The sequence below is a fragment of the Onychomys torridus genome, chromosome 9 (genome assembly GCF_903995425.1).
Source record: "Onychomys torridus chromosome 9, mOncTor1.1, whole genome shotgun sequence".
In the NCBI taxonomy this organism is placed as follows: domain Eukaryota; kingdom Metazoa; phylum Chordata; class Mammalia; order Rodentia; family Cricetidae; genus Onychomys; species Onychomys torridus.
In genome coordinates this window covers 47,912,000-47,934,814 of record NC_050451.1, presented here as the reverse complement: position 1 = coordinate 47,934,814, position 22,815 = coordinate 47,912,000, and the positions used below count along the sequence as shown (strand labels likewise).

Here is a 22,815-nt window from a genome sequence, read left to right as displayed (position 1 = left end):
CTGTCTTCCAAGATTCAGACTTTGGGGTCAGAGCTGGCCCTGATCCTGGCTCTACTGCTAGTTGCTTGATCAGGAGCAGGGCGTCACTCTTTCTGAGGCTACATGTTCCCTGCCATGGGAGGTGTGGCTATGTCTGCATGGCCCTGCATAGGCAGGCATAACCCTGCTTTAATCATGGCAGTCACGCACAGACATTCTCCATCCTTCAAAACTAAATCACACGCTTGTACATACCCACCTTCAGCCTCTTCGGTCACCTCAGGCAAACCAGCCTTCCAAAGTCTCAAATGCTTCAGATCTTTATCTAATGGTAAGCTCTCAATATCCAAACCCTTCCTGAAGAAATGCCAGTGAGAAGTTGGTGCTATTCACAACACACATGCAAGCAAGCAGAAAAAGAAACAAAATGCATCAGATGCTAATTGCCTCTGTTGGAATTTCTAGCCATTCCCCATGACCAAGCATGCGCTGGCAAGATGCTTAGTCGTCCAGGGGGTCTTACATCCTATGTAATCCGTGCACTGCGTGGTCACGTAATTTGCAGAGTGGGTCATAGACCCCTGCCCTCTCTCTCCTTGCAGGACTATTTCCATAGACCTAAGCACTCCCCTCTGTTCCTTCTCTTAATAAACTTATAGTGGGTTTTGTTATGCCTTGTGCTTTTCTCTTGGTAAGCAGTGCCACTTAATAACACAGCGCCACATAATAACTAACAGCCTCTAATACCATAAACTAGAGTGATCTCTGCAAGTAAAGCAACTATCTTTTTATACAGGAAACAGTTCAGGGTGGAGAGTATTAGGGAAGAGGAAGGCAACCAGCAGGAGGAGGAAGGGTTGAAGGTGAGGGTCACAAATATAATACATGTGTGAGGATGTTGTAACTAAACCCATTATTTGGACAGTGAATACACACTAGAGAAAACAACTGTGGTCATTTTGAATTCTGTTCCCTTCATACTGTATCACTTCTGGAACTTGGGTACTTTTCAGGTGCCACTGTGGCCACGGCAGCTGTGTCTGCTGCTAAAGGCTCACAACAGCCAGCATGGCTAGGTAGGGATGGAGACTTTGAGATGCTCACATCATTCCCCAGAGGCACCACAGGATGAGGAATGGCTGAGGCTTTGAGTCAGGAACATTTACAAGGGGCGTATGCTGCTTCCCAGCCTTTTCTCCAAGAACAGTCCTAACTTTGGGCCGATGCCTGGCTTTAGCCAAGAGCCTCATCCAAGAACATTGTGATCTCAATCTCCACTGGCTACTTTCCAGGACCCTGACACTGAGAACCTCCCAGGTCTCAGGAGGAGAACACCACATAGCTCCCAACACCACGACCTTTCTCAGGTCACAGCCCTGATGATAGGAAAGGACAGAAACGGGGCCTCAGGTCCTGGGTGTCTGTGTGTGTCCCACCCTAGGTCTGGAACATTCTTACGACCTCCGGTCTGTTAGTGGGAATGGTTCCTAAGTGAGGAGGCAGCCACGGTGGGAGTCGGTACCTGCTGGCTGGTGCCTGGTCACGGGATGTAGATGGGCTCTTGGTTGTGTTGCATTGCACTACTGGGGTCTCAGTGTGGCCTTGGGGGTCTCTTGGTCTGGAGCCCTTCCGGTTTGGAGCCAGGATGAGAACCCAACTGCACGAGTCAAGTGAGAGGAACAAGACTAGTGACGTGTGTGGTGCTTTTTATTCAGTCTTTCATTCGTGCTTCTTAGTCACTGTGACCTTTCCCAAACTCAAGTCTCACAGTATGTGCGGTGACCTCTGTGTATGCACAGGATGGGGGTGAGCTCCAGTGCCCTCGGCTTACTGAATAACTTACACATTCACACCAACACCCGAGCTGCCTCACTGACTGAATCTCAGGCTCCATAGTTTTCTGCTGGGCAGGTACACAGCCATGATAAAGGGATGCTGGCAAAGAGCCAATTCAAATCCAGAGAAATGTTTTTAACTGAAATAAAATTAGAACACGGCCGTGTCTGTGTCCCAGGATGCTACAGAAACACATTTAAGAAGTTTTTCTCATCTCTTTTAATCAAATAAGGAAATCCAGAAAGGTCAAAGTCTAAGGGACTCTGTACTATGAGGAAATATTATAAAAATAATCTGGCCAGGCGGTGGTGGTGTACGCCTTTAATCCCAGCACTCGGGAGGCAGAGGCAGGCGATCTCTGTGAGTTCGAGGCCAGCCTGGGCTACCAAGTGAGTTCCAGGAAAGGCGCAAAGCTACACAGAGAAACCCTGTCTCGAAAAAAGAAAAAAAAAAAAAATCTGATTCCTGTGACTGACTGAATGCAAGTCACCAGGGGCTACATGAAGCCAATACACCTGAACCCCAGCCAAGAGGCCAAGTGCCCTGCCTGGGAATTCTCTGGGTGGAAAACCCACTGGAGAACACTTATACTGGAGAACACACTTCCCTTCCTGTCTCGGGGTGGAGCAGTATGTGGCCAAAAACAAGGAGGACAGCAGTCAAGGCCATGGGTTTCAGAAAGTGAAGGGCAGATAAGCAATCGTAGTCTCCATTTTGAGGTCTGAGGTCTGTAAAAAAATCAAGGACTTAAAAAATTAATTCTTCTCTCTGTGCCCATTAATGGGACACAAATGAACACCTAAGTTATTTTAGCACACAAGAGGGTATCCGGGAGCAACATTTTTAGACTTTCTAGCTTCTCACTGAAGACACTGATGGGCAGTTACAGAATGACAGTTTATACCGGACAAGAGAGAGAGACCCTTTGGTCATTTGAGAATTGTTTTATGCATGAATCACTTCTCCCTCTAGCTCTGTGGCTCCTTCTCACTGTGACCTCTCCAAACAGTCACCACAAGCATTCTTCCCGAGACGACAGACACTAACGAAATTCCCTACACTCGCTGACCCTCCCGATGGACACACACAACAGAGGTGACTACAGCTACCTGTTGGCAGTTCCCTTCTGAAGCCACACCCCATGGGTGTTCTCCACCTCTGTGGCCCTTGTTGATCTCACCTGGTTCGCAGCTGCTGCCAGGCTAGCCATCTACAGCTGGAATGGGCATGGCCCTTGATCAGGCTAGGGACACAGTGAGGGACAGTAAGCAGAAGTGAGCACTATTCCTCTGGAAGACAGGAGCCACTTACTGCAGCCAGGAGACAGCGCGCGCACACACACACACACACACACACACACACACACACACACACACACACACTCTCCTGCAGCCATCTCCTGTCTCTGTAGTGGCTGAAAACGCCTGTCTAAATGAACACATACAGATGGGCTTCCCTACCCATTCTGTCCCAAGACACTTGCGCTCCTTCTACCTGCTGGACACCCAGTGTCCAGCTCTGGAGTTACACTTGCTTTTATCAATGTTTAATATAATGGCTGATTCCACACAAGCAATCACAGACTTGATTACAATGAATATATTATTCTAGGTTGATTTTTTTCCATTCAACTGTTTATATTTCATCTACTCTGAACAATCAATGGAGAAAACAGACAGCTCCAAAGTCCCCCAAGAATGGAGACTGTTGAAACGGCACTGTACACTCTGGGCAAGGAGACAAACGCTGTCAGGGCAGGGCCCGTCTTCACGGGGCTGCTTTCTTCAAGTCTCGAATCTGTTTAATCAGGTAGTTCTTCTCGTCAGCGAACTGCTCATCATCTGTCCTTTCTTTCTGGAAGCTGCTCAGAAATTCGATGAGTTTGGGCTGATTTTTCAACAGAATCTCCACGATAGGCTGTGTTTTGTGAGGACTGGCCACAAACACCTGAAAGAGAGGGAGACGTCTGAGCAACGCCTTTCTGAGAAGATTCACAGCCCGGGGACAGAAGCAGGGGACATTAATCCTTGTTGCTTGTTTCCCCATCACCAGTCTTGGGGCGAAGCAGCGTAGGCTCCCCTGAGAATGCCATGGTCCCTGTGGTCCTATGGCTCATGGTGGAACAGTCTCTAGCACTGCTATCCGCAGTAACTCCACCCCCAGAAGGCCAGGGACCCATGCAGGCCAGGAAGAGGGTCCCCAGACCTCCACCCAGCAGGTCTCGAACCATAAGGTGGCAAGGATGAGGCCTTGGCCTCCTGGTGACCCAGAATCTTAGGCTCCTCCTAGCCATTGGAACAAAGAAAGCACAGGGTGATTAGTGCACACCTTGAGACAAATGAAATGAAACCGTGAGAAGCAGCACTCAGGCAGGCAAATCGTGCCTCTAAATACCCACACTCAGAAGAAAGCTAAGTCCACACTTCAAGGAACTAGGAAAAGTAGCGAGCGAATCACAGGAGCAGAGACAGAGGAGAGCAAGCCACAGACAGAGAATGACTGTGAACACCAGAAACGGCTCTTGAGACGACCACCCTGACAAGCCTCTGGCTAGGTAAGAACTGGATTCTGGAAGCCAGGCTGCGGTGGCACACGCTTTTAATCCCAGCACTCGGGAGGCAGAGCCAGGTGGATCTCTGAGAGTTTGAGGCCAACCTGGTCTACAAAGTGAGTTCCAGGACAGGCACCCAAACGACACAGAGAAACCCTGTCTTGAAAAAATCAAGAGCTGGATTCTGAAAAGCTACACTTAAAGCGGAGCATTGCTAGCAACTTTACTGAAACACAAGCTGTGAGTAGTGGTCCAGTCCAGAGAACGCACTAGTTCCTGGTCTCAGTGTGTGGAGGCTGCCAAACCCACAGTCAGGGGGAGAGCCAGCAAGGCCAGCACTCTGGTCCTTCTCTCCTGCTCCCCCAGTCCCTGACTCCAGCCTACATTTAGGGTGGGTCTTCCCACCTCAAACTAATCCAGGTAGTCTCTCACAGATGTGCCATAACCTTATCCCTTCAGTTATTCAGGTCCTTTGAAGTGGACAGCCAATATTAACAACCACAGATAACTAAGAAAAAATGTTTAAATTCCTCAAATAGAAAATTTCAGCAAACCTACTATAAGAGATCAAGTCAGTAACCGACACTACCAACAAAGAAAAGCCCAGGCCAGCTGACTTTCATTGGTAAATTTCTACCTAACATTAAAAGAAAAAAAAAAAATGAACGCAGTGTTTCTCAAATTCTTCAAAGAAGGAGAAGCGTTCATAGCCCATTCTATGAGGCCAGCAATACGTTGATACAAAAGCTAGATGAAACAATGAGAGAGCTCTCAAAGGGCAATATCCCTTCTGAATGAAATTGAAAAGGCAATTAACAGTGTCATATAGACAGTGAAACACCAGATGGATTGTTCCCTTACAGATGCATTTACAGCCCAAAGGTTCATTTTCTAAGGAAACATGGACTTGACAAATTCATCAGACTAAGGTGAGGTCATCATGGGTTAAATCGAATGACTGGTAACAAGGAACTTAGGATTTAGAGGTCTATAGGCATGCAGAGAGGAATGTGTCACATGAAGACAGGGGATGCAGCGATGTGTCTACAAGGAAAGACTGCTGGCAATCACCAAAAGGTAGGAGAGAGGACAGAAAGATTCTCCTCAAAGCCTTCTAAAAGAACCAACTCTATTGGCACCTTAGCCTTGGACTTATGGTCTGCAGAACTTGGGGAGAATAGACATGTTCTTTAAGAGTCCTCTGTGGTACTCTGCCATGGCCCTAGGAAGCTGATGTCACATTGAGTGAATGCAGGAAAACCACATGGCATCTCAATTATTCCAGAATTTGACAAAATTAAATACTTTTTAGATAAAAAAAATTCCAGAATGAAGCTGGGTCCTACCTCACACCCTATATAAAAATCATTAAAAATGAACCAAAGGTATAAATATAAGAGCTACTAAGACATTTGGAGAAACTACAAAGGTTTCACGACCTTGCCCATCAGATGAGCTACACTAACAGTTAATGCTTCTGTATAAAGGACACTATTAGGAGGGTGGGAGAAAATATCTGCAAGTCATAGATCTTACTGATATGATATCTACACTATATAAAGAACCCTACAACTCAACAACAAGGCATAATCCATCCACAAGGCAAAGGACTTGAGTAGAGCATTCTCCAGAGAGGAGCTAGAGCAATGACCAGTAATCCTGCCAAAAGAGGCTTAGGGCAACGCAGGTCACACTGCAGTAGGATGTTGTTTCACACCACTGGCATAGGCACTGGAATATAAAACAGAATGTGTGCTGAGCAGAGACATGGCAGGCTGGAATGCTCAATGGTGTAGCTGCCGTGGAAAAGTCTGGCACCTACTCAGTTGGCTAAGCAGCAAGTGACCATGTGACCAAACAATGCTGTCCCTACACAGGGCAAAAGGTTGTTCAAATAAACACCTGTGCCCCAGTGATAGACAGCAGCAGCAGTCACCAGCTCCAAGTGTTAGCAGCCTGAGTACCCACCAACCAAGGAATGGATGTCCACGCTGTAGCGTCTGTCATGGACATCACAAGGAACAATGTGATGAACAAGACACAACATGGATTTGACTCCATTTACACAAACTGTCAAAACAGGCAGCTCCAGAGTGAAAAGCAGACTGCTGACTTCCAGGTGTAGCAGAGAAAGGAATGGGGAGATGCCTGGTGCACAAGGTTTCTTTCCAGGTTGCTGGAATGTTCTGACATGGCCTGTGGGGGTGACAACTCTAAACCCGGAGCTCTGCCTTTTAAAATGGTCAACACGGGAATTTTTATAGACATGGCTTTTGCTACAATAAACTGAAATTGTTACTTACAAGAAAGGTATTCCAGGCTTGTTTACACTGCTACACAAATGCCTGCTGTTCACGGAATACCCATGAGTATGGTAGGAATCAACAGCCATGCTCTGGCCTTTTTGGTTGACATTTGTTTATGAGAGAGCTGCTAAAGTTCTAACTACAAATTGCCTGGCATTTTGTGGTAACTACATAAATAACTCACAAAAGCACTGCTTAAAAATGAGAGAGAGACTAGGTACACTGAGCAAACCAAGCTTCTTCCAAAGCCTGGTGGGGCTTGCAGGCAGGCATGCTGGATGAAGTTCAGGGCCCACACCCTACACCCAACCTCGGGTGGTTTGCAAGCTTTACCGGTTCCCTTTGCTTGGGTTCTGGCTCCCCAGCCCTCTGTTCAGAAGGCAGCTATTCACTGGGTGGGTGGGGCAGGGACCCCAGCTGACTGTAGGAGACCCCAGGGCGGAGCTCGCTGCTGGCTGATGTGCACAGGACAGCTGCTGTCACTTCTTCCTTAAAAACCACGTGATTCTCAGAGTACCTCTAAACAAACGTAAACACGTGAAAACCGCCTGCTGCTTTTTGAATTGTTGCCTTCATTGCCTGCATCCCTCGGTTTACATGACAGGTCTCAGAAATATAAGTGATGTCGTTTCCAAGCGCACAGAAAAAGGCAGTAGCCACAGTCAAACATTTTTAAATCAGGAAACAAAGTATTTTGTTCTTCATTTTAGATTCGAATGCTTCTTATGAAAATTAAATCTTGCATACACCTTCACTGATCTTATCCCAATTCTTTTTACCAGGAAGGATTTGAGCTGATGAGGCACAGGAAGGCTTGCCTCAGCTTTGTGGTCTACCAGAACACTTTGTATATGTGACATGGAGTTGCCCATGTACAAGTCCATTCCACAGAAGTAAAGATGAAGTATTCTTATACAGACACAGACACACAGACACAGACACACACACCAATGACTGGTAGTCTTAGAGACAGCTGGCCTGCTTCTGTTAACAATGACTAGCCAAGCTCTACAAGGGAGGTGCCCATGGCTTGGCTGACTAAGCTCCCTGAACACCACGACGGGCAGTGAGGCTGGCAGAGGCCAGCAGGCTGGAAACTGAGTGCTCACCACAGACACCATTCTCTCACTGCTCTCTCACTGACGCAGGTGAGGAACCAGGGAACATGTGAGAAGAAAGTAAAGCAGGTACAGGGATGGAATTCAGCTCAGTGGTGGGAACCCGTAAGGCCCTGGGCTCTGTCCCACAGTAGATACTCACTCAATCCTCTGAACCCCTCCACTCAGACATATTCACTGGGAATAATGGCTTCTGCAGCCTTCCATCCTAAAGAAAACCAAACTTGCATTTTTTTTACACACTGGTCTGTATTCTGTTCTTTCATTCAGTATTTTTGTTGTTGTTATTTTATTTTTGTGGTGCCAGGGGGTGAATCTAGGGCCTCACACATTACAGTCAAACCCTGTACCACTGAGCCACACACATGCCAGCCCTCTTTTACTTTTTGGGACTATGTTGATCAAGCTGCTCCTGAAACTACCCTATAGCCCAGGCAGAATAATCTTCCTGGTCATCTGGAGGAGCAGCCATTATAGGCCTTTAACAGACTCTTTGTATATCGGGAGCTGGTCTCCACTTGAACAGCCAGGATGGACTCACTGGGTCCTGGCTAGCTGGTTTATACACAATGGACCCTCTTGTCACTACAGGTCCGGGGGGGGGGGTGGGAGTTGGGGGAGCCTGCTTGCTGTGTTCTCTAGGTGAGGCTAAGAGCACTCAGACTGGTGCCATGCCAGTGACATGCTGCATGCAGGCAGATCGTGCCTTTGGTTTGAAGGCTTGCTTCTACCACAGACAAGAGCAAGGAGAGGGAAGGGGATGGCCACATCACCTCTCATCTGCAAAACAGCTGCACACGTGAATAGCAGGTCAAGGGACCAGGAGTACCTTTGACCTTTCTCCTGGAGTTGTTTTTTTTACCCCCCAGCATTCTTCATACTATCCTTGTATGTCTCTTGAACTTAGAGATACAGAATACATTACTTTGACTTACACAAATCAAGTCTTGCAAGTCTGTTGAATGGATAGGAAGCTTTCTGATGACTTGTATGCCATTCAGGTTTTAAAGTTTTTAGAAGCAATCATATTGAGACACAATCCACGTTATGTAGTCCGCTTATTTAAATATATATTCTAATGATTTCTAGTATGTTCACAGAATTCTGTCAACACACTCAACTTTAAGATATTTTTGTCACCCCAAAGAAGCCCTACACCCCCATCAGCAGTCACATCCACTGTGCCTCCCCATCTACCTCCTGTAGACAGACATTCCATCTCAATGGCATCCTGTACTCAGCACAGTGTTCTCATGACCTGTTCATACTGTGGCTTATTGTCACAACATTACTGAGTTTTGAGAAGGATTAAAGGATGCAATTACTGCTTATATACATTTGGCACAGTCACCCGCACACAGTAATTGCTTACTACGTTATTATTATCTCTTTTCTTGATCAATACCACACAGCTGTTTCCCCAAACACCTAACGTCACACTAAAGCCCCACACCTAGGAGGAGACGAGGTTCAGTGTCAGAGTGCATGCTACTAAGTTTGTCCTTGAATCTCCTACAGAAACACAACATGAGTGTCCTCCATCTGCCTACTAACCTTGCGGGTGAGGGGCACGGACCTGTGCTTGGGAAAACACTGACCAACACAGGATGGAAAGCTGGCACCGCCCTTGCCTAGGGATTCTGATACATCTTGGAGATATCACACACTATGGGAATGATGTAGGAGATTATGTATCCATCCCAAAATTATATTGAAAGCTACTTAACATTTTCTAGGGCTGGGGGTCTATTTAGGTTGTAGAGTAATAGCTAAGCTTGCATGAGGTCCTGGGCTCAATTTCCAGTACAGAGAAAAATGATTATTTTTTTATTCTGAATAGTATCATAGGTACTATTATATAGCTTTATTTTTCTTTTATATTTCCTTTTTGGAAAGCGCTGATGACTTCCATAATACCAAGCAAGAACTCTAACACTAAGCTATACCCTCTAGTTCCACCTTATGAATTTCTTTTTTTTATTGAAAAAATTATAACATATATTTTTGAATTTGTTTTTCCTCTGCCCAATTCCTCCCAGATCCTCTCCACCCAACTTTGTTTTTCGTCTCTCTTAAAATCAATCTCTCTATCTCTCTGTCTCTGTCTCACCCCCTGCCCCCCCAGAAACCTTTTGTGACTTTCTTGAGGGCAGCATGTCTTTACAACAGGAAGAAGAGGTGTCTTGACTGACTTTCCACTGTTCTGCCTCTTTGTTAAGTGACTACAAGGAGTCAAGTAACACCAAGTGAGGGCATCGTGAGGCTGAGCACTCACTGCTTAAGAGCATGTCGTGAACATGAAGTCAGCAGTCACTATAAGCAGTGTGAGTTTTGAGACAGTCTCCCTAGCTGCCTAGGGTAGCAGCTAGCAGCTGGGCTCAGGCGACTGTCCTGTCCAGTCTTTGGACCCAAATGCACACATCTTCACACACAGTCATGATATGCGGTGTTGTGATCGTCACTTCCCAAGGTCACTTAGTCCAGGAATGCCTTGGAGCTGCTGCCAGCAGAGCAGGTGTCTGGCTGAGAGCTGTCCTCAACAAAGTGAGTGACCCAAGGCTGGCTCTCCAGCAGCTGACCTGTGGTTCTTGCACTCCTTCCAAAACAACTGGTGGGAAAGCTCCTCCTGTTGAGGGCACTGCATGACTTAACTTTTAGCTAGACGGTCCGGTTAGCTTTTGCACCTGGAGTTTTCATGCAAGTGTCCACTTGTAGGAACTTGGACCTGAGTGCACCGTGGTGTATGAAGAACTGGTCCTGGCACTGGCCACGTTTGAGTTCCACTGGCTCTAGGAATGAGCTCCTGTGGTTTGGTAGGAAGTGACAACATGGCTCATTGTCACTGGGGGAGTCAGAAATGGAAAGAAAGGGGAGAGGCCAGCTAGCAGCAGCCCGAGTTCTTTCTGGGACAGCGAGGACACGAAGACACAAGCCTCAGAGTCCAGCAACTTACCAGATGGACATACCACGCCTGCTGCTGGCACCAGTGAAGAACCCAGACTGCTTCTGACTTTCATCCCAGGATTTCCCAGGTCGCAGCTGCAGACTTCCAGGAATGGAGGCGCACAGGAGTCCCTGAACTCAGCTACGTCATGGGAGTGGCATTGCTAGCCTGCAAAGGCATTTCCAGGAGCAGGTCCCACAGATTTTGCATCTTTGAGGGAGGGCAACTGTCCATGAAGAACTGGAAAAGTCTAGGACTCCTGCTTTTCTAACTAGTAAAACATTATTTTGGGGAAGTAAACTCACACTTGAGTGGAAGAAAAAGCTGAGCGCAGGGTAGGCTCAATTTACATGTACATGAGTAAAGAGTAGTCAACTATTTTTAAATGTCCCTCCTCTGTCCAGCGATTAGGGAAACCAAATTCGGATTGTCTGAGGACAGAAGCAGGCTATTTCTAGTTTGCCATGCACTAAATCTTCCTATAATCATGCATTTCTGAACAAAATTAGATGACACCAGATCTCATCTCGTATGGCAGGGCGCGTACTCTCAGGCACAGGGTGGAACGCACACAGCTTTCTGCACTGTCCTTCCTCAGGAGGGCCTGAGGCAGGTCTGCCACTCTCTGCCGCTTGGTGTTTCCTGGCACCCCCCCTTCGTTCTTTGTTTCACTCTGTCTCCTTTTCATGAGACAGTTCTAACGGAGAAGAATGAAGGGAGTAGGACGTCATGCCGCACCTCAGAGGCACACAAGCTGTCCACCGCCACTCTGGCCTGCTTTAACCAGAATGCAACTGCCGGCCACCTCCCTCGTCTGCATTCCCTTCCTGTGTGCCTCCTGAGGTGACCACCATCCTGAAATTGTGTCAGTCTCTCAAACACACACTGTAAGGCCGTGACTGCAAAGCATGAATCTAGACAGAGTCAGGTTTTCAAAAAAAAAAAAAAAAAAATCGGCTCGTCAATTGTGTTCGGATTTCAAGTGGAAATAAATGAAACTTGTGAGTTAACATTTTAATTATTCTAGTGGCTTCTTGGAAAATATCTAGTAGCTGAAACACTAGGTTTTTAAATTGTCACAGCAACTATAGCCTTATAAACTGGTATATTCTTCACTAAAAGACAAAGAACTCTGTCCCTGAATATACACTTTTAAGACCAAAAATTTTGGAGCTCCCTGAGCTTTTGTCTATTCTAGACACCAACTACGAGAAAACAACCCCAAATGAGCAAAAGCCGGCCAGATGCATAGTGTGAACGGCAACATCCCTTACAGTAGTAAGAAATGGAATTAGTCATCCATAGCTCAGGGCCATTCATACTAGAGTAAAAATGCCGAACGATGAAGTAGGATGCCTACTGTTCTGAGATTACACATAGCACAAATGTTTACTCATGGCACAGCATGATGTGACAAAACCTAGGATATAAATTACTAGTGGAATGAATACAGCTGAAGGGAAACCCCACAGATCTGTCCAAAGTAGTTAGGAGTATGGGATTACAAATGAACTTTACCTTATGTCTGTATATATTTAAGTCTATTATCTAAATTTCTGGGAGGTATTTTACTACTCAGCAGAGAGAAAGGTTAGAAGAAGACCCCATATTTAAAGCAGGAACACCCAGCTCTGCGAGCTGGGTGCAGCCTTAGGACTTCCCTTGGGGTCAGAGGAGATGGCAAGAGCAGAATCCAGCACTGAGGCCTTCCATTCTAGATCAGTCTCGGATCATGCTAGGAATCTGTGGGGGGAAATAAGCCTTTCTTTTTTTAAAGACTTATTTTTATTATTTTTAATTATGTGTAGGTATATGTGTCTGTATATGGCCATGTGCATATGACTGCAGGTGCCTTCAGATGCCAGAGACATCAAATCCCCTAGAGCTGGTAGTGAGCAATCACATAAGGGTGCTGGAATCTGAACGTGGGACCTCTGGAAGAGTAGCAATTGCTTTTCACCTATGAGTCATCTCTCCAGCCCTATGAAGGAGGCACTGAACTGCTAAGGATGGTGGCAGGGTCTTTACAAAGCTAGGCCTGATTGGGTTTCCACTCTCTTGGCTTCTAGTGAATACTAAAGAGGCCTTTACCAGGCAGGTCAAACATCATTTATTTTTCAATGGATTTTAATTTGAAAACAACTGCTTATCTTACTGCATAGTACTGGGTTGCAGGCCCTCTGAGGTCAGGTCAGCTTGCTGCAGATATCAAAGTTCTCTAAATTTATAAATTTGTATGTAGAGACCAGAGGCAAATTTTCCCAGCTGTAGCTAGCATTCAAGTAATGATTTTCTGTAATTAGATTAGTAGGAGAAGATAATCTAAGTTTACAAAACAAAAAGACTGGTTCATTTTCTCTCAAGTAAAGGAAAGGAAAAAGCAGGCACCTTGCCATTTCGAAGTTGGAGAAAAACATACCCAGGTATCAGCTCTTTACCTTAAAGACATGGAAGGCTTCGAACTGGATGTTAGGGCTTTTGTCTCGAAGCAGGTTCATCATCAGTTTCAGGTTCTCTGGCTTGCTGATGTATTTGGTCATAATGGCAAAGTTGTGGCGGTCCAGGATCAGCTCACCTAGCAGCTGCAAGACACAAAGCCAAAGCCATTATTTGATTCTTTAAATACATCTCATCAAAGTGGAATCCAAACCCAAGACTGGTGTGGAGAGTTGTAAGGCATCTCAACGGAGGTGCATGCCAAGCATGGTAGTACCTGCTGCAGCCCCAGCTACTCAGGAGGTGGAGGCAGGAAGAGCACTTGAGCTCATGAGCTGCAGACCAGTGAGCACAGTGGGACCCCCATCTCAAACAGACAGACAGATAGACAGACAGACAAAGAAACAACCACCAGCCAGCCATCCAGGCCTGAAAACGGTATTGTTGTTGTTTCATTAAGCTTCCATATGGTTTTGCTAAAGTTAGTTTTGAAGCAGTTTTGCAGCCACTCACTGCTCAGTGTACTAAGAGACAGCCTGACCCACATCTGTGGATCTCTTCTTCCCAGCCACGTACTGCTCTACCAACACTCAGGCAGAACACAGTAACAAAACTGACTGAATGAAGGCACTTTTGGATTTGTTGGAAAGTTTTCATGTTAAATATGTCTTATCCTTGACTTAATTTTTTAAATCAGATTTGTTTTATGTGTAAGCGTTTTGTCTGATTGTAAGCACATGCACAGCATATGTGATTGGTGCCTAGGGAAGTCTGAGGAGGGTGCTGGATTCCTCAAAAGGATTCCCTAGGCCCAGCCCAGTGCTTGGTTCTGGATCTTTGCATCTGTTTCCCCAAGTTACTGGGTGAAGGCTCTCTGAAGACACCTGGGACAGTTACCAATCTGATTACAGGAGATGGTCATTTCAGGCTACCTATCCTCTATTGCTAGGAGTCATAGCTGGGGCCATCCTTGGGGATTTCTGGGAGTTTCCCTTGTATCAAAATGTACCCCCTCTACCTATCAAGTCACATTTTTCACTGCTCTCCCCTCCATTCACCTCTCAACCCAATCCTCATGTCTGTCTGCATGCCGCTGTTCCCCTGCCCCACTAGCCAGGTAGGTCTTTTCTATCCCCTTCCCAGGAGATCAGTGTCCCCCTATAAGGTGGTTTCTCAGAAAATTGGGAATCAATCTATCTCGAGAGCCAGCTATTCCATTCCTGGGCATATACCCAAAGGATGCTCAATCATACCACAGGACACTTGCTCAACTATATTCATAATAGCTAGAACCTGGAAACAACCTAGATGCCCCTCAACCAAAGAATGGATAAAGAAAATGTGGTGTATATGCACAATGAAATATTACTCAGCTGTTAAAAACAATCAGGAAATTTGCAGGCAAATGGATGGAACGAGAAAAAAATCATCCTGAGTGAGTTAACCCAGACCCAGAAAGACAAACACGGTATGTACTCACTCATAAATGGATATTAACTGTAAACTAAAGCATAACCATGCTACAATCTACACCCTAAAATGCTCTTCTTACTTTCTGGATTGTTCCTGAAATCCCCCCAGAGCAGCATTCTACACAGATGGTTACAGAAATCCTGGATGGGAAGGAGAGAGCACAGTGAACAGCAGCTAGGTCTTTCAGAAGAGAATTCTAGGTGTGTTTGTGCAAGTGTGTAGAAGGGGTGTTTGTTACGTTACTTATTCTGTGTATTCAACACTAAGAACTACACATGATATAAGAATTAGCCTTTGCCTGTCCTGCTACTTCTCAACCTGGTGGGGAAGTGAGGAGGAAGTGTGGGATTAACCAACCCTGTAACCTCTTTACAACCTCACCTTGCAGTAAAGCTCCCAGGGCTCTCCAGGAAGCTGCCCTTGTTCCTGGTTGCTCACTCCTGCATCCTATTCTGGGCCACCTGCCACTGCCGCCTTCCTCTGCACCACATTTGGTGAAGTCTGCACATTGCACACTTGGTTCACTTCCTGCAAACCATCACATCTTCATCAGTGGGTGCAGTTTTAACACTGATGTCTCAGAACTTCTAGTCAACGCTGACCCACAATTCTCTTTGTTTCACAGACCTGCTTGGGTGTTGCTGGCTGGTTAACTTCACATCTTTAAAAGCAATTCATTTTCCTTTCTTTGTTGGTGACATAGAGGTAGGCTTGTCAGCTCCTGAAGTCTTCCTCCAGCTCAGTTTCTCTTGTTCCTTCCCATAGCAAATTAATTTTCAAGGTTTGCTAATTTTCTGGTTTCCAGTGACTCTTGAACATCCAGCTCCTCATCTTTACTACCAGCTTCCTTATTCAAACACTTCCTCCCTTCCACATGAGTAATTCCAAAATCATGATTTCCCTCAGTCTTTATTAGTCCCACCCACTCCGCAATTAAAGTAATCTTCCTGAAAGTCAGCTGTATTTATTATTCATTCTACTTATAAAATGAACACAAATGCCTCATTTTCAGGGATTTAGGGAAAACAATCGTTAGGACGACATTTTGAGTCTGAGCACAGGAAATCACTTCTGCACCTTCCTTCACTTCCTCACGCCATGCAGTCTTGTGTTGGCTTAGACTCTGGGTCCTCTCCTCTGGAGTTCTGAGAATGCCTTCACTCCTCTGCAGTATTAACTATCCCCCCCCCCCTCCTCCTCCTCCTCCTCCTCCTCCTCCCCCTCCCCCCTCCCTCCCTCCCAGCGGGTTTCCCAGAACTGCCTCTGGGCTCCTACTTGTCCTCTTGTCTGGGCCCTTCCAAGCTAACCCTGTGGTGGGTATCGCCGGGGCTATCCTAGCAAGTGCAATCCCTCCTCACAAACTGCAGAACAGACATTTTATTATAGCGTGAGTGTAAAACTATGGGGAACCTGGGAAAAGAGACTGAGGCTTAATGCCCAGCCTAGGGACACAGCTAAGCAGTGAGGTGGTGCCTAAGCCCCTGAGGGTGCAGGCAGACTTTCCCTGGGGTGAACTCGCAGCACCATCCCTAGCACTTCCTGGTTCACCTGAAATTCACCTGGCAGCCCAGGGAGCTGTTTATTTCAGCAAACTGTCATTATCGGGATATTCAAACTTCTTTTCTCTCTCCCAAAGCTTGGGTGAGTTCTCATTCCAAGCACCCCTGGAGAGGGAGGCACCCCTGGAGAGAGACAAGTGTTGCCTTCCTGAACTAATTTAGCTCCCAGGGCTCTTCAGCTTTCAAGACAAAGCACCCCTGACTGTAAAGCCAGCAGGGGCTTTCCAGCTCTAAAAATATCTACCTTTCTACTTGGCAAACACACAATGAAACAATGTAACACAACATAACACAAGTGGCTTTCTTTCTTTCTTTTTTAATCTCTGGGTCCACTTGTCTGCTTTTATTATAATAGCTCTGTAGAATAACTTGGAATCTGGTATGGTGATTCCTCTGGCTTCCTTCTTTTTATTCAGGGCTGCTCTGGCTATCTGGGATCTTTGGTGCTTCTATAGAGTGTATTTTTCTATTCTGTACATAATGAAGAAAATATGGTATACATATACGGTGGATTTTTTTTTTTTGAGACAGTATTTCATGTAGCCCAGGTTGGCTTAGAACTCACCATGTAGTTAGGATGACCTTGAAATTCTGAGTGCTAGGATCACAGGTATGTGTCATCACACCTGGATTCTGTAGTTCTGGTGACAGAACCCAGAGTTTTGTACATGCTAGGCAAGGGCTCTACCAATTGAGCAACAAATGCCTCCCTCCACACAGAGTAGAGTTTCATTTAGTCATAAAGAAGAATGAAGTATGTTGTTTACTAGAAAATGGATGCAACTGGAGGTCTCCATACTAAGCAAAATAGTCAGATCAGAAAGAAAAATCATCTGTTTTCTCTTATTTATACAGACACATAAAATCACTTGTATGTACATACGCCCTGAAGATGAAAGTCAAGACTGGAAAAATGAGGGGAACAGAAGAGAGAGAAATGAGTATGTTCAAAATGTATGATATATTAGTATGTAAATATCTTTATGAAGCCCCCATACTACATACAATAATGTACACTGCAATAAATTTTTACATAAAAATTTACAGATTCTTCAGTAAGGATTTGTTGAAGTTACATTTATGAGATCAATTTAGATTAAATCACTCCAATTTTATCTTCTGTTCACACAAACTTACAACTTTAGCCAGGTGTGTGGTGCACGTTTAAAAATACCAGCTGTGTTGCTGGGGCGGTGGTGGCACACGCCTTTAATCCCAGCACTCAGGAGGCAGAGCCAGGCCGATCTCTGTGAGTTCAAGGCCAGCCTGGGCTACCAAGTGAGTTCCAGGAAAGGCACAAAGCTACACAGAGAAACCCTGTCTCGAAAAAAAACCAACCAACCAAACAAACAAACAAAAAAACCAAACAAAAACCAAAACCAAAACAAAAGCAAAAAAACCCCAAACAAACAAACAACAACAACCAGCTGTGGAGACATGAAGCAAGTGCAAGGCCAGCCTAAGCTCCACGAGGAAATCTGTTTTGAAAATGAAGGGCCAGGAGTCTAGCTAGGTGGGAGAGCACCTGCGCAGCATGCAAGGCTCCTCCATGATTCCAGAACCCTACATTCTCTCTCTCTCACACAAAATATCCATGCCCCTGAGCTGTGTATTACAGAACTGCTGTTACTATCTTTCCTTCTTGAACTATAACCTTAAAGCATGCTCAGGAATGCATTCTTTTTTTTTTTTTTAGCTGAGGATTGAACCCAGGGCTTTGCCCTTGCTAGGCAAGTGCTCTACCACTGAGCTAAACCCCAACCCAGGAATGTATTCTTTAATTAAGCATGCTTCTATTTTGGGGGGGTCATGCTTGTTCAAGCTTTGTACTAATCAACATGTCAGTTTTGTTGTTGTTGTTTTGTTTTTTGTTTTTCAAGACAGGGTTTCTCTGTGTTGTTTTGGTGCCTGTCCTGGATCTCACTCTGTAGACCAGGCTGGCCTTGAACTCACAGAGATCTGCCTGGCTCTGCCTCCTGAGTGCTGGGATTAAAGGCGTGCGCCACCACCGCCCGGCTTATGTTTAATCTTTTAAAGTCTTTTGGCTATTAACTGTCAACCTAGTTTAATTAATAGCGACAAGGACAATGGCAAAACACTACAGTGTAATATAAAACATCACAAAGCAGTATTATTTTAAGAAATGGGACACACCTGCATTTTACTTAATCATCTAGCTAGTGTAATTAAGAGCTTCTCTTCCAAAATGTGATGTTTTAATGAAACTGACCAGAGCCCCCCCCCCCCCCCAATTCCACCAAGCTTCTTTTTAACTATAATCTTTCTTGCTAGTAATTAAATGCCAGGCTTCTGAAGAAGGTAAGTCCCTAAGCTCCAGCACATGAGGGAAAGGAATCTCTCTCTTAATTACTTTTTATCGGCACCAGGAGTCTAAGCATCCCAAGCCCAAGAAAGTCTGGGAAACTTTCGAAGAAGATTGACAAAAGGCAGCAAGTAGCAAATGCTTTGGAAGCAGAAAATGACTGAGCACCAGGCCGTTTCTACCCATGAAGCTGTTTGCCCCGTAACTCTCCAACTTCTTCTCACTTCTTACAATTACGGCCACTCAGACAGAACCTTACAGCATCCATATCTGTAAATGTGGCTACTGGGACAGTAGCTGCTGTCACCACACATCTAATTCCTCAAAGAAACCCATCAACAGAGTTCCCCAGAGTAACACTTTTCTCACAGAGAAGGGAGCCAGCAAAGCTGAGTAAGCTCCTCGTTGACATGGGAACAGGTTCAGTCATTCATCCTTTGGCTCCCTTGCATCGGGTGATGGACGCAGCGCCATTTCTGCAGCATCCCTGCCTTACAACCCAGCACTCGAAAGCCAACTTGCCCTGAAGTACCTTTTCATAGTTGTGCATTTTGACACATACTTTAGTCAGCTGCTCCCCGCCCTATCTAAACAATGCCTGACTTTCCCACATCTGTCCATCAAATTGGATATCTGGTTTAGAAAGGAATTTGGACAAGAAAAGCAGGTCTCAGTAGATTAACGAAGGACAGCAAACAATACTCTCGGGTACACAGAAGCATTTGTAACTAAGTAGAAAAGGGAGTTTCAGGTGTTTCTGAACCAGAAGTCTGCTCCAGGTCTGAAGTGACCACTTCGGAACAGGGGAAGGGCACAGAGGCAACGAGGACAGAGAACTTCCTGCCCACTTCTGTTGTCCATCACTCAAGTGCTGATGGGGAGGTTCTGCTCTCAGGTACAGATGTACACTGTTGGAACCCTCTTCATCAGCCCACCAATCCCAGGTTTACCCAAAGCACATGGATCCCTTCCAGAGCCTGAACTCTGGGGAAGGTGAGTTCTAGGGCTAATAACTAGCAATGTTTACTTGAAGAACTTAGTTTGATTCATTGACTAAATACCTATAGTTCATATTTCTGGGAAGGGATGTAGCTCAGTGGTGCTTGGTGACTGAGGCCCTTGGGTTCCATCCCCAGTACTATAAAAATAAACAAAAAAATAAATAAGCCAGCAGTTCTTACCACAAGTAAGGCTCTGTTCTAACCATATTAAAATATCAACAGGAAAAGAGGACAAGATGGGGCAAAGCCAGCTAGAGAAGAGAATCTGTCAGTCAGAAAGAAAGGGCAAGATAGGCCCAAAGGGAGAGCTTTCTGACTGGGCCTGAGGTCTCAGAGTCAGGAAAAGTTTGGTCTGAGTTCTTGTTGCTGCTGAGAGTGGTTCAAGGATAAAATTTAAAGACAAAGGATAAAGTCTAAAGATCCTCATCTTTCCTCCTTCAATTTGGTTCAATCACTTAATGTCATACAAACTCTACTTTGGCTCCATATCTGTCAGACTCACATTGAAAAGAGGGACTTGGGAAATATCCAAGCCAGTGAGTGGTTCTCAATCTTCCTAATGTTTGGACCCTTTATTAATTACAGTTCCTCATGTTGTGGTGACCGCCACCATGAAATTATTTCCCCTGCTACTTCATAGCTGTAAATTTGCTGCTGTTATGAAGCTAGTGTAAATATCTGATATGCAACCCTGGGAAAGGTCCGTCAACTCCCAAAGGGGCTGTGATCCACAGGTTGAGAACCACTGCTCTAAGCCATTTCCCACTCTCATTTTTCCTTCCTATTCCAATGGCCCCATCCCCCAGGGCCTCTCTCCTGTAAGCTCCTCTGGCTGTCCTCCTGTCCCTTATATAGGTCTAAAGCTGGGACAGTGGGAATTTTCTTGTTAACTAGATTTGCTCTGTGTCAACTCTGTGTGTGTGATACATTCTTATTACTTTTACCCCTACTCTTACCCCCCCCCCCAAGCCCCATTCATCCCCACAAACTCTTTTCCACATTCAGGTCTTTCTGTTTTACCAGGGCCTTGGTGTGATCGTGGATTTGGAGCTACGCTGTGGAGCTTGGTGGGCACATCAGTGGATCACAACTAAAAACAGACTCCTCGTCTCAGGATTTTCAGTAGTGACAGTTAAGCAGGAAGCTACAGCACATCCTGGACACAGGAGCACAGTTTTGAGGTCACTGCTCTGCCTGAGGTCTGTTCCTGGCACAGCTCGACGTTTCTCTTGAGGGCTCTCCTTGCACTGGTTTCTATGAAAGCGAACCTCCATAACAAGTGCTGACGGACTGACTGGAAACTGACCTGCCAATTAAGTCAGAAGCTGGGACAGTGACAGCAGAAATCTAGGGAGCACAGCATGACTAATGCAAACCACGGGGGAAAAAAGGAAAACGATGAACAAAACACTTAGTTCATGATCCTAATTCAGAATTGCATCAAATGTTGAGAACATATGCACTGTCCTGAGTCACCATCCTGACATCACAAGCGAGCTGCTTAGCAGCTGGAGGGTATACAAACCGCATGGCTGAGCCAGGATTACTAGCTGATAAAGAGTGTTCTGAAGACCCGAGCGTGACCTGAAGGATGGTGCTGCAGCACTAGCCCACACCACATTGCTAGGCACTGCCCCACCTCTTCTGGGCCTGGCCATCTCTGAGCAAGTTTTCTAGGGAGGGCAGGGCCCGAGGCCATACTGTGTTGGGCTCCTGAGCATGTCCACTGGCATTTCACAGGGATTGGCTGCAGACACACATACCCTATTCAGACTTATTTTACATTTTCACTCTTAGGCCTCTGCTCAACAGCCAACTGCCGGAGTGCCCTTGCTGCTATTCCAGCTGCTATGGCACACATCTGGTCCCTCAGTCACAACTCTTTCCATCGGCAAACCTTCCCTCTCAGAAGTATGATTCTGTTTGCTAGCCAAGGATTTCTTCTTAGTGGGAACATTCTGGTTTGTACTGGAATGTGCCCCCAGTCGCTAACCTTTCTTTGTAGCACTTGGAGCACCTGAAGCCATACAAGGGTCACCTGCTCTCCAACGTGGAGCCCCGGGTCACAGTGCTGGCTTGTTGCCACTGCACGTCTACAAGAGCAGAGGTAAATATTTGCTGACTGAGTGAACATCCTGTTACCTCCCTCCCACTGCTTTCTCCAACACTTGACCCAGCATTTGTAGATAATCAGGAAGCACCCCACTTTGTGTGTGTGTGGGGGGGGGCATGTGTGTACCATGGCACCCATGTGGAGTTCAGAAGACAACCCTGGGGTCTGGCTCTAGCCTTCCACTTTGAGACAGCATCTCTCTTGCTATGAGCTGCTGTGAACTGAAGTCCCATAGCATTTCGGCTCTCCAACCACCATAAGAAACAGCTGTTTTCCCAGTCAGAAACTTCCAGGAGTTTATCATTTACTGGACTTCAGTGTTCATCTTCGATCCTACTTTGGCACTGTGACACTAAGTCCTAGAAGGCCCACAAGCTTCTGTGATTTTCCTAGCTCTGTCTCCTCTTTCTCTGGAGGGGCATGCTAGGATTATAGACAACATGCCATTGCATTGTTTTTAAGTTAAAATACTTATATTTAAGTTTCATGTGTATGGGTCATTGTCTGCATGTATGTCCATGTATCACTTGTGTTTCGGGTGCCCTTGGAGGGCAGAAGAGGGCATTGGTTCCTCCAGAGACAGGAGGTACAGGTGGTTGGTGGGCCACCTGCCTAGCCTATGCATCCTGCTTTTATGTGGGTTCTGTATTTTACCCTCAGAGCCAGCTCCTCAGTCCCACACAGCTTTCTTTCTTAGCCAACCACAGCTTTTACCTCTTTCCAGATGTTTTTCCAGTGAAATCCAGGCAGGTTTTACTTTAGTTTTCTTTTAGCAAGGTTTTATTTCATGTGATTAGACAGTTCTTCCCACATTGTTGGTCTCCCTTATTGTGCGGTTCTAGCATCAAACTCAGGGCCTTGTGCAGGCCACCCAAGCGTCCTACTACTGAGCTTAGCTGATATTTAAAGCACTGCTCTTAGGAAATAACCATTCTGCTGCTTCCTTGTTATGAGTGTAATTTGAGCACGTCAAGTTCACTGACAAAGCTGTGGCTGAACTGGTTCACCAGAGTGCTTGGAGAATGGGACGTGGCAATGAAATGTGGTTGACAAATACATGTTAGGAAAACATGTTACAACCTAGGAGAGAAATGCTTTTCCTAACATAGAAGCCCCGCGACATTTCAACTCTATAAACCTGCATTATAGCTGACAGTTGTTTCCATTCAAAAACAT

General features: G+C 45.8%; 1 protein-coding gene across 5 annotated transcripts in view; it reads right to left on the bottom strand.

The window, feature by feature from the left end:
- Nucleotides 1–2,574: 2,574 nt before the first annotated feature.
- Cab39l (calcium binding protein 39 like) overlaps nt 2,575–22,815 on the bottom strand; it is a 124,087-nt gene continuing 103,846 nt past the window's right edge. For all 5 annotated transcript variants that reach the window (XM_036199791.1, XM_036199789.1, XM_036199787.1 and 2 more), the window contains 2 exons: nt 13,173–13,316; nt 2,575–3,762 (listed from right to left, as the gene is read on the bottom strand). In XM_036199791.1, the coding sequence (XP_036055684.1) occupies nt 3,583–3,762; nt 13,173–13,316 (324 nt within the window). In that variant the 3' untranslated portion in view covers nt 2,575–3,582. The remainder of the gene's footprint in view (nt 3,763–13,172; nt 13,317–22,815) is intronic.